General features: G+C 48.1%; 1 protein-coding gene across 1 annotated transcript in view; it reads right to left on the bottom strand.

The window, feature by feature from the left end:
* The window catches only part of LOC114564189 (trichohyalin), a gene marked incomplete at its 3' end in the record, with an annotated part of 11,541 nt that extends 976 nt beyond the window's left edge, over nt 1-10,565 (bottom strand). Inside the window, exons 1-5 of the mRNA XM_028591418.1 lie at nt 8,726-10,565; nt 3,468-3,748; nt 2,774-2,783; nt 1,575-1,862; nt 193-1,527 (exon numbers count right to left, since the gene is read on the bottom strand). Of these exons, the coding sequence (XP_028447219.1) occupies nt 193-1,527; nt 1,575-1,862; nt 2,774-2,783; nt 3,468-3,748; nt 8,726-10,498 (3,687 nt within the window). The remainder of the gene's footprint in view (nt 1-192; nt 1,528-1,574; nt 1,863-2,773; nt 2,784-3,467; nt 3,749-8,725) is intronic.
* Nucleotides 10,566-12,500: the final 1,935 nt, after the last annotated feature.

Raw genomic sequence — 12,500 nt, 5'->3', positions numbered from 1 at the left:
TGTGTGTGTCTGTGTGTGTCTGTGTGTCTGTGTGTGTGTGTGTGTCTGTGTGTGTCTGTGTGTCTGTGTGTGTGTCATGTATTTCTCAGACCGGAAGACGTTTGCTAAATGAGTTTGTGACAATGACAGAAATAAAATGTAACTAACCAACTATATATATACGTAATAATATATAAAGTGCAGTGAGGTTACCTGAGTCTGCAGGTTCACCTCCATCAGTTCCATGCTCCGCTGCACTCCTCTCAGCTCCTCCTGCGCCTCCTCCTTCTTGCTCTGCTGCTTCTGCACCTCCTCTCTGAGAGCTGTCACCTCCCTCTCTGTCTGCAGTAACGTCTCCTGTAGCCGCTCCTTCTCTCTCTGCTCCTCCTGGACCTCCTCTCTGAGAGATTTCACGTCTTCTCTCCTCTTCATCAGCTCTTTCTGAGCCTCCTTTTGTTCCTTCTGCACCTCCTCTCTGAGAGCAGACTCCTCCCCGTCGTTGTTGCTCCTTGTCTGCTCCCTCTGCACCTCCTCCTTTAGGGCTCTCAGCTCCTCCTGCGCCTCCTTCGTCTCCTTTTGTTGCTTTTTTACTTCCTCTCTGAGAGATTTTATCTCATTTTCTGTCTTCATTAATGTCTCCTGTAGCTGCTCCTTCTCCTTCTTCACCTCCTCCCTCTGCCTCTGCACCTCCTCTCTAAGTCCAGACACCTCCCCATCTCTGTTGGTCCTCCTCAGCTCCTCCTGCGCCTCCTCCGTCTCCCTTTGTTGCTTTCTCACTTTCTCTCTGAGAAATTTCACCTCCGTCTCGGTCTTCATTAATGTCTCCTGCAGCTGCTCCTTCTCCTTCTTTTCCTTCTGCACCTCCTCTCTGATGACCCTAAACTCATTGTCAGTCCGCCTCTGCTCCTCCTTTAGGGCGGTCAGCTCCTCCGTCTCCCTTTGTTGCTTTTTCACCTCCTCTCGGAGAGAAATCATCACATTTTCTGTCGTTATAAAGGTCTCTTGTAGCTGATCTTTCTCCTTCTGCACCTTCTGCACCTCCTCTCTGAGCGCTGTCAGCTCCTCCTGTATCTCTTCCCTCTGCCTCCCCTTCTCCTGAGCCTCCCGTCTTAAGGCTGTCAGCTCCTCCTGGGTCTCCTTCATCTCCCTTTGTTGCTTTTTCACCTCCTCTTTGAGAGATGTCACGTCTTCTCTCCTCTTCTTCAGCTCTTTCTGAGCCTCCCTTTGTTCCTTCTGCACCTCCTCTCCGAGAGCAGACTCCTCCCCGTCGCTGTAGCTTCTCGTCTGCTCCCTCTGCACCTCCTCCTTTAGGGCTGTCAGCTCCTCCTGCGCCTCCTTTTTCTCCCTTTGTTGATTTTTCACTTCCTCTCTGAGAGATTTTATCTCATTTTCTGTCTTCCTTAACATCTCCTGTAGCCGCTCCTTCTCCTTCTGCACCTCCTCCTGTAGCTCCCCCTCTGCCTCCCCTCCTCCTGAGCCTCCCCCCCTCTCCTCTGCGCCTCCTCCTTTACAGCCGCCAGCTCCTCCTGTATCTCCTCTCTCTCCTCCCTGAGAGCAGACAACTCCTCTCTCGTCCTCCGCAGCTCCCTCTGCGCCTCCTCCCTCTCCTTCTGCACCTCCTCCCTGAGAGCAGACACCTCCTCCTGCCTCCTGCTCTGCTCCTTCTTCACCTCCTCCCTGAGAGACGTCACATCTTCTCTTCTCTTCACAAGCTCTTCGTGCGCCGCGGTCTTCTCTTTTCGTTGTTTTTTCACCTCCTCTTTTAGAGCTGTCACCTCCTCCTCCGTCCTCCTGAGATCTCTCTCGGCCTCTCTCACTCTCTCCTGCAGCCTCCTCCTCTCCTCTGTCTCTTCTTCTCTCTCTTCCTCCACTTCTCTCACTCTCTCCTGTAGCCTCCTCCTCTCCTCCCTCTCTTCCTCCCTCTCTTCCTCCACCTCTCTCACTCTCTCCTGAAGCCTCCTCTTCTCCTCCTCTGCCTCTGTCAGCTTCTCCTCCAGCCTCTAGGGGAGCAAATCACACGTTTGATCATGATATTGTGCTACAGTTTGGGAAACTATGTGTGTGTGTGTGTGTGTGTGTATCTGTTTGTGTGTGTCTCTGTTTGGAGAGAGAGAGAGAGTTTGGGAAACTTTCTGTTTTTTTTCGACACTTTTTCTGACTTTTTTGTGCTTTTTGGTCATTTCATTTTCCAAATACGGATTATTATATAGACAAATAAATAATAAAACTACAACTCTAAATTCAACATTAAGGGTTTCCTGATGGCTGGGGAAAGGAGAGAGACAGAGAGAGAGAGACAGAGAGGGAGACAGAGAGAGGGAGACAGAGAGAGAGAGAGAGACAGAGAGAGAGAGAGAGAGAGAGAGACAGAGGGAGACAGAGGGGAGAGAGAGAGAGAGAGAGAGAGAGAGAGAGAGAGAGACAGAGAGGGAGAGAGAGAGAGAGAGAGAGAGAGACAGAGAGAGAGAGAGAGAGAGGGAGACAGAGAGAGAGAGAGAGACAGAGAGAGGGAGACAGAGAGAGAGAGAGACAGAGAGGGAGACAGAGAGAGAGAGAGAGACAGAGAGAGGGAGACAGAGAGTTTGGGAAACTTTCTGCGCTTTTTTGTCATTTAATTTCCCAAATACTATTAAATTGAATAAAAAAACAAATTCAAGAAAGAAAGAAAACCCAAATTTCTGATACTATACATACAGCATCCGAGGAGCAACTTTTATATATATATATATATATATATATATATATATATATATATATATATATATATATATATATATATAATATACTTAGTTACACCTGAGGAGCTATGAGCAAAGATACACATCAAACACGTTGAAAAAAAACGACAACAACTTGTCTGTTTGTGTCTGTGTGTGTATCTGTTTGTGTGTGTGTATCTGTCTGTCTTTCTGTGTGTGTTACTGTATGTGTGTGTGTATGTGTGTCTGTCTGTCTGTCTGTGTCTCTGTTTGTCTGTGTATGTGTGTATATGTGTGTGTATATGTCTGTCTTTCTGTGTGTGTGTGTCTGTGTGTGTGTGTGTGTGTGTGTGTGTGTGTGTATCTGTCTGTCTTTCTGTGTGTGTGTGTGTGTCTGTGTGTGTATATGTGTGCGTGTGTGTATATGTCTGTCTGTCTGTCTTTCTGTGTGTGTGTGTGTGTGTGTGTGTGTGTGTGTGTGTATGTTGTGTGTGTATCTGTATGTATGTGTATGTCTATGTGTGTGTGTGTGTGTGTGTGTATGTATGTGTGTGTGTGTATGTGTGTGTGTGTGTATGTGTGTGTGTGTATTTGTATGTATGTGTGTGTGTGTGTGTGTGTGTGTGTGTGTGTGTGTGTGTGTGTGTGTCTGTCTGTGTGTGTGTGTGTGTGTGTGTGTGTGTATGTGTGTGTTTCTTTTAAAAGCGACAAAATCAACCAGAAAAAGTCTCGAGGACATCCAGAAAAAGCTGCAATATTTTAATTTTCTTTCAGTGCATCGAGGTGTACGGTTGGACTCGTACCAGGCTCCTCCTCCTGGCTGCCTCCCTGTCTCTCCCATGCTCCTCCTCCGTCTCCTCCCTCTCCTCCAGCGCTGCTCTCAGCTGCTGGGTCTCCTCCTGTGTCTCCTTCAGGAGGAGTTTCAGCCCGGCCGCCTCCCTGTCGCTCCGCTCGGCCTCCTTCCTCCACTCCTTCACCTCCTCCTCCAGCCGCTCGCAGGCCTCCTCCCTCTCTCTGGCTCTCCTCCTCCCTCCCTCGCTCTCCGCCCGCGCCTCCTGCAGCGCCCGCGCCTGACAGGAGAACACACGCATTATTATATAGACAAATAAATAATAAAACTACAACTCTGAATTCAACATTAAGGGTTTCCTGATGGCTGGGGTAAGGAGAGAGAGACACCGAGAGAGAGAGAGACAGAGAGAGAGACGGAGAGAGAGAGACAGAGAGAGAGACAGACAGACAGAGAGAGAGAGACAGAGAGAGAGAGAGAGAGACAGACAGAGAGAGAGAGACAGAGAGAGGGAGAGACACGAAGAGAGACACACAGAGAGAGAGAGAGAGGGAGACAGAGAGATTGAGAGAGAGAGAGGGGGAGACAGAGAGAGAGAGGGAGACAGAGAGACAGAGAGAGAGAGACCGTATTTGCATTTGTATTTGCTAACAATGAAGCCATTTACTGTCTCCATGTGGAATATTCAGGGCCTTAACTCTTCATTGTTTGGATGTAAAAGTGAAACCCCTGAATTCAAAGACAACACCAAAGACACAGACATCATCATCCTCCAAGAGACCTGGTGTAGACCAGGATCTGTCACTCACTGCCCCCCAAACTACAGAGAAATCCTGCTGTCATCAGTCAAACTCCCTACTGTTAAAAGAGGGAGGGACTCAGGAGGGATTATTATCTGGTACAAAGATGAAATATCTAAGTACATCACCCTTATAAAATATGAACGCTCACACATTTGTCCAACAGACATATTCCTGTGTGCTGTATACATTCCCCCTAGTGACTCCCCATACTATGATGAAGACATCTTCCCCCTTCTCCATGAGCAGATCTGCAGCTTCCAGGCCCAGGGAAGTGTGCTAATCTGTGGAGACCTGAACGCACGTACTGGCTCCCTCCCTGACTACAGCACAGAGCTAGGTAACAGTCATATATTCGGACACAACTATCCACAAAACAGAACCAACCTTCCTCGTTCCAACTGTGACACCCAGACCAATAAGAACGGCAGAGAGCTACTGCAGCTCTGCCGAAGCCTGGGTCTGTACATCGTCAACGGCAGGTTACGAGGAGACTCTTTAGGTAGAAATACGTTTTGCTCACCTCTTGGCAACAGCACCGTTGACTACATGGTAACAGATTTAGACCCTTTCTCTCTCAGTGCATTCACAGTTAAACCATTGACTCCTCTGTCTGACCACAGCCAAATTACTGTGTTTCTCAGAAGGTCAGTGACCAACAACAGCACCCCCACAGCCCAGTAAGCTGTTTAACATCAGGAGATCATACAGATGGGCCGAAAACAGCACAGAAGAGTTCCAGAGAGCAATCAGCTCACCCGAAATTCAAACACTATTAGATACCTTTCTGGACACCACATATGTACACAGTCAAGAAGGCATAAATAATGCAGTTAGACATGTCAATCAAATCATCATGCAAACTGCTAAAAAATCACAATTGAAATTATCCAAAAATAAGCCTAAGAATCCCAAAGATGATAATTGGTTTGACAAAGAGTGTAAAGAAATTAGACAAAATGTTAGGAGATTATCTAACCAAAAACACAGAGATCCAGGAAATGTAGACTTACGCCTTCTTTACTGTGCCACACTTAAACACTACAAACGTACACTCAGAATCAAAAAAGCTCAACACACACACAAACAACTGGCACTAATGGAGGAGTCCATAAACACAAATCAATTCTGGGAAAAATGGAAGAATCTTAAAAAATCCAAACCTGTAGAATTGGCGATACAGAATGGAGACATATGGGTTGGCCATTTTGAAACGCTCTATGAGATATTACCAAGGAACCCAGACCCAAATCAAAACCAAATTATAACCAAACTGAATGAACTAGAATTGGCTGTTAAAGAAAACCAGAATCCTCTCGACTCCCCCATTACTGAACAGGAACTAAGAGACAAACTCCGGGCACTAAAACCCCAAAAAGCCAGCGGGCTCGATGGCATCATGAACGAGATGCTGAAATACACCAGCCCACAATTCCAATTGGCCATTCTGAAACTCTTTAATTTGATCCTGAGTGTAGGTTACTTCCCTGACATCTGGAATCACGGTCTCATCACACCAATCTACAAATCTGGAGATACATCTGACCCAAATAATTACCGAGGCATCTGTGTGAACAGTAATCTGGGGAAGCTCTTTTGTAGCATCATCAACTCCAGACTCATAACCTTCCTTACCAAACACAATGTCTTGAGTAAAAGTCAAATTGGATTTGTACCAAAACACAGAACTTCAGATCATATTTACACCCTACACACCCTGATAGATAAACATGTTCACCAAAACAACAACAAAATCTATGCATGTTTCATAGATTTCAAAAAGGCATTCGACTCAATTTGGCACAGTGGACTATTTTACAAAGTTATTGAATCTGGTGTAGGGGGTAAAACATATGACATCATTAAATCTATGTACACTAACAATAAGTGCAGTATTAAAATTGGCAACAAAAGAACAACATCCTTCTATCAGAAGCGTGGAGTGAGACAGGGCTGCTGTCTGAGTCCCACGCTATTCAACATCTATATAAACCAGCTGGCCACCATCATAGAGACATCAGCAGCACCTGGTCTCACTCTACACCACTCTGAGATCAAGTTCCTGCTCTACGCAGATGACCTGGTTCTGTTGTCCCCTACAGAACAGGGCCTACAGCAGAACCTGGACCTGCTGGAGCAGTACTGCCAGACCTGGGCCCTGGCAGTAAACACTCATAAGACAAAGACAATGACTTTTCAAAAAAGATCCAGATCTCAAGGAAACACATGCGGCTTCACATTAGGAACACATAGATTAGACCACTGTACACATTACAATTATTTAGGACTGAAAATAAGTTCCACTGGAAGTTTTACCCCAGCGATAATGGAGCTGAGAGAGAAAGCACGCAGGGCATTTTATGCAATAAAAAGTCAAATCTACATTAAAATCCCAATTAGAATCTGGCTCAAACTATTTGAATCTGTAATAGAACCAATTCTCCCACGGTAGTGAGGTGTGGGGTCCTATTTCCTACCAGAATTCTGCCCATTGGGACAAAAACCCAGTTGAAACCCTGCATCTAGAGTTCTGTAAAAGCATCCTACAGATGCACAGAAAAACCACCAACAACGCCTGCAGAGCTGAATTAGGCCAATTCCCTTTATTCATCAAAATTCAAAAACGTGCAATCAAATATTGGCTCCATCTAAAAAACAGTGACCCCCACTCCTACCAGCAGAAAGCCCTGCAACACCAAGAGCTGAGCAAAGAGAAGAGTCCCCTCACTCAGCTGGTCCTGATGCTCAGGTCAGTTCCTGACCCGGTTCTGCCTCAGGACCAGTCTGGGAACCAACCAATCAGAGTTAACCAAGTTATAACACAACAGAAACTAAACTACATCACCAACTGGAACACACAAACAGAAGCACAAAGCAAAATGCAGTGCTACCTGTCCCTAAAAGAGAGTACAGTGTGGCAGACTACCTGACCACAGTGACTGATACCAAACTAAGAACCACGTTGACCAAGTACAGACTCAGTGAGCACAGCCTGGCCATCGAGACAGGCCGATACAAACAACAATGGCTGCCCAAAGAGGAGCGCTTCTGCCAGCTGTGCAAGAGAGACAAAGTCGAGACAGAGCTGCACTTCCTGACAGAATGCACAGAGCTGCAGCCAATCAGAACTCAATATTTCCCCAAATTCAAACACAAACACCCGACATTTGACCAAATAACCAACATCAATAAAATGCCGATCCTGCTGGGAGAACAGCCAGAGAGCTGCAGTCTTGCAGCAGAATATGTCTTTACCTGCCACACTCTGAGGAACAGTGAGTGACCCCCCACACACACACACACACACACACAGATATACACACATATACACACACACACAAAGACACACAGACACACACACACACACACCTGTAATATTCTTGTGTTCATGTTGTTGCTGATATCATCAGTGTTGTTCATATTGTTACATTGTGTTGACATGATTGTAGCTTTTATACGAATGTTGACTTAATGTTTACTGTCTGCATCCTGCTGGACTACTGGATGTTAATGTGGAACATGTTTCACTGTTTATGTGCTTTAGCAATACTGTATGTCAATATGGTCATGCTAATAAAGCTCTTTGAATTGAATTGAATTGAGAGAGAGACAGAGAGGGAGACAGAGAGATTGAGAAAGAGAGAGGGGGAGACAGAGAGAGAAAGAGAGACAGAGAGAGAGACACACAGAGAGAGAGAGAGAGAGGGAGACAGAGAGAGATAGAGAGAGACAGAGAGAGAGACAGAGACAGACAGAGAGAGGGAGAGACAGAGGGAGGGAGACAGAGAGAGAGAGAGAGAGACATAGAGAGATAGAGAGAGGGAGACAGAGGGAGAAAGAGAGAGAGAGACAGAGAGAGACAGAGACAGACAGAGAGAGGGAGAGACAGAGGGAGAGACAGAGGGAGAGAGACAGAGAGAGACAGAGAGAGAGACAGAGAGACAGAGAGAGAGAGAGAGAGAGAGAGACAGAGAGGGAGCGAGAGAGACAGACAGAGAGAGAAAGAGAAAGAGAGAGAGAGACAGAGACAGAGAGAGAGAGAGAGAGAGAGAGAGAGAGAGAGAGAGAGAGACAGAGAGAGAGAGAGAGAGAGAGAGAGAGAGAGAGAGAGAGAGAGAGAGACAGAGAGAGAGAGACAGACAGAGAGAGGGAGAGACAGAGGGAGAGAGACAGAGAGAGAGACAGAGAGACAGAGAGAGAGAGACAGAGAGAGAGAGAGAGAGAGAGAGACAGAGAGAGAGAGACAGAGACAGACAGAGAGAGGGAGAGAGAGAGAGAGAGACAGACAGAGGGAGAGAGACAGAGAGACAGAGAGAGAGAGAGAGAGAGAGAGAGAGAGAGAGACAGAGAGAGAGAGAGAGAGAGAGAGAGACAGACAGACAGGGAGAGAGAGACAGAGAGGGAGAGAAAACTCAAACTGAACTCTGCTCCTAATGTAAAGTGTAATGTTGAGTGACCTGTGTGGAGAGGGTGAGTTCTCTGTCTCCCCCCTGGCTCCTCTCTTCCTGCAGGAGCTGCTGTGTTTCTCTGAGCAGCGCCTCCAGCTGCTCCTCCCGCGCCTCCTTCTGCTCCAGGGCGACCCGCGCCTCCTGCTGCTCCCCGTCAGCCTCCTGCAGCGCCTCCTCCGCCCGCCGCAGCGCCTCCTTCAGACGCTCCACCTCCTCCTCCCGCTGCCGCACGGCTCCCATCTGGCGCTCCAGCTGCTCCTCCCTCCGCTGCACCTCCTGCTTCATCTCAGAGCACTCCTCCCTCGCCACGCTCAGACAGACACGCAGCAGCTCTGCCTCGCTGGCCTCCTCCTCCTCCTCCTCCTCTTCCTCCTGCTGTCTCTCCTTCTCTCTCCTCTCTTCCAAGAGCTGGGAGGTCTCTTTTCTCAGTGTCTTTATTTCGTCCTGCAGTTCTTCTTTCTCTCTTTCTAATCTCTCTATCCGGCCGCAGAGCTTCTCCATCCTCTCCTTCTCCTCCTCCTTCAGTCTCTCCTTCTCTCTCCTCTCTTCCAAGAGTTGGGAGGTTTCTTTTCTCAGTGTCTTTATTTCGTCCTGCAGTTCTTCCTTCTCCTTCTCTACTCTCTCTATCCGGCCGCAGAGCACCTCTGTCTCCTTCTTTTTCGCCTCCTCCCTTTTACTCCTCTCCTCCTCCTCTTCCTCCTGCTGTCTCTCCTTCTCTCTCCTCTCTTCCAAGAGTTGGGAGGTCTCTTTTCTCAGTGTCTTTATTTCGTCCTGCAGTTCTTCTTTCTCTCTTTCTAATCTCTCTATCCGGTCGCAGAGCTTCTCCGTCCTCTCCTCCTCCTCCTCCTCCTCCTCCTTAAGTCTCTCCTTCTCTCTCCTCTCTTCCAAGAGTTGGGAGGTTTCTTTTCTCAGTGTCTTTATTTCGTCCTGCAGTTCTTCCTTCTCCTTCTCTACTCTCTCTATCCGGCCGCAGAGCGCCTCTGTCTCCTTCTTTTTTGCCTCCTCCCTTTTTCTCCTCTCCTCCTCTTCTTCCTCCTGCAGTCTCTCATTCTCGCTCCTCTCTTCCAAAAGTTGGGAGGTCTCTTTTCTCAGTTTCTTTATTTCCACCTGCAGTTCTTCTTTCTCTCTTTCTAATTTCTCTATTCGGTCGCAGAGCTTCTCCTCCTCCTCCCTCTTCACCTCCTCCCTCAGCCTCTCCACCTTGCTCCTCTCCTCCTCCTCCCTCAGCCTCTCCACCTTGCTCCTCTCCTCCTCCTCCCTCAGCCTCTCCACCTTGCTCCTCTCCTCCTCCTCCCTCAGCCTCTCCATTTCGCTCCTCTCTTCTTCTAGTTCAGAAATTTCTTTTCTCAGTCTTGTAGTGTCCGCCTGCAGTTCTTCTTTCTCCTTTTCTAATCCCTCTATCAATTTGCAGAGTGCCTCAGTCTTCTCCTCCCTCTTCACCTCCTCCTCTCTCAGTCTGCCATCCATCCTCTCCTCCTCCCTTCTCCTCTTCTCCTCCTCCTCTCTTTCCTCGTCTCGCAGGATTTCCCTCCTTTTCATTTTCTCTTCTAGTTCAGAAGTTTCTCTTCTTAGTTTCTTTATCTCGTCCTCCAGCTCCTCCACCCTCCCCCTCCATCTCTTCACCTCCTCCTCCCGCTCCTCCTTCTCTCCTTCTAATCTCTCCATCCGGTCGCAGAGCGCCTCCGTCTCCTCCTCCGTCCTCTTTGCCTCCTCCTCTCGAAGTCGCTCCCTCTCTCTCTTCTCTTCTCCCAGGTCAAACACTTCTTTTCTCAGTTTCTTCATTACCTCCTCCTGCTCCTCCACCCTCTCCCTCCATCTTTCTCCCTCCTCTTCCCTTCTTCTCCTCCTCCCATCTTCTTCCTCTCGCAGTCTCTCCTTCTCTTCTTCTTCCTCTCGCAGTCTCTCCTTCTCTCTCCTCTCTTCCTCTACTTTGGAGTTTTTTTTCCTCTTCGTCTCCTCCTCCAGTCTCTCCTCCTCTCGCTGTATTCTCTCCATCATGTGGCCGATACGCGCCTCCCTCTCCATCACCTCCTCCCTCAGCCTCTCCACCTCCCTCTGTCTCTCCCCGTCCTCCTCCATCAGGGCGTCTAAACGCCTCCGGAGCGCCTCCACCTCTCCGTCTCTCATCCCCAACTCCTGGCTCAGAGCCTCTCTCTCTCTCTGCCAGGCCTCCTCCTTCTCCTTCTCCTCTTCCTCCTCCTTCTTTCTCCTCAGATCCTCAGTCTCCTCCTGGCTCCTGTCTCTGCTCTCCTTATCGTCTTCTCTCCGAGCTGTCGCTCTCTCCAGCTCTCCCATCAGACACTCGATCTCGCCTTCACAATAAAAGCACAACAAAACTGCCGTTAATAACTTCTGATACCATTAGGGCTGGGTCAAAAAATGTAATTCTCTGATTCAAATGGATCATCATTTGAATGAGCCCTCTTGGATCATATCCATACTGTCATTTCACTATGTTTTCTCTTGCTCTTCCTGAGCTTTCTACCATTTTTTAGGGAGGAGTTTCACACATTCACACTGCAGAGTGTGAATGTGTGTGTGGTCTCACACTGACCCTGTAGGGTGGCCTTGGCCTGCTGCAGAGTGTGAATGTGTGTGTGCAGCTGGCATCGGTCCACCTCCGACTGGGAGAGAGTCTTCTGCTGCTGACTGAGCTGCTGCTGCTGAGACACAGACACACACCTGCAGAGAGACAACACACACAGAGAGACATACTGTGAAGTTTATATATGAGACACAGACACACACACCTGCAGAGAGACAACACACAGAGAGAGAGACACACTGTGAAGTTTATATATGAGACACACACACACACCTGCAGAGAGACAACACACACAGAGAGACATACTGTGAAGTTTATATATGAGACACACACACACCTGCAGAGAGACAACACAGAGAGAGACACAGACACACACCTGTAGAGAGACAACACAGAGACACAGACACACACCTGCAGAGAGACAACACACACAGAGAGACATACTGTGAAGTTTATATATGAGACACACACACACACCTGCAGAGAGACAACACAGAGAGAGAGACACACCTGTAGAAATACAGCACAGAGAGACACAGACACACAACTGCAGAGAGACAACACAGAGAGAGACACACACCTGTAGAGAGACAACACAGAGACACACCTGCAGAGAGACAACACATACACAGACACACACCTGCAGAGAGACAACACAGAGAGAGACACACACCTGTAGAGAGACAACACAGAGACACAGACACACACCTGCAGAGAGACAACACAGAGACACAGACACACCTGCAGAGAGACAACACAGAGAGAGACACACACCTGTAGAGAGACAACACAGACACAGACACACACCTGTAGAGAGACAACACAGAGAGACACAGACACACCTGCAGAGAGACAACACAGAGACACAGACACACACCTGCAGAGAGACAACAACAGAGACACAGACACACACCTGTAGAGAGACAACACAGAGACACAGACACACACCTGCAGAGAGACAACACAGAGACACAGACACACCTGCAGAGAGACAACACAGAGAGAGACACACACCTGTAGAGAGACAACACAGAGACACAGACACACCTGTAGAGAGACAACACAGAGAGAGACACAGACACACACCTGCAGAGAGACAACACAGAGACACAGACACACACCTGCAGAGAGACAACACAGAGACACAGACACACCTGCAGAGAGACAACACAGAGAGAGACACACACCTGCAGAGAGACAACACAGAGACACAGACACACACCTGCAGAGAGACAACAC

Source organism: Perca flavescens, chromosome 11 (assembly GCF_004354835.1).
Source record: "Perca flavescens isolate YP-PL-M2 chromosome 11, PFLA_1.0, whole genome shotgun sequence".
Taxonomy (NCBI): domain Eukaryota; kingdom Metazoa; phylum Chordata; class Actinopteri; order Perciformes; family Percidae; genus Perca; species Perca flavescens.
Note: the sequence above shows the minus strand (reverse complement) of the source record. Positions and strands in the feature narration are given on the sequence as shown.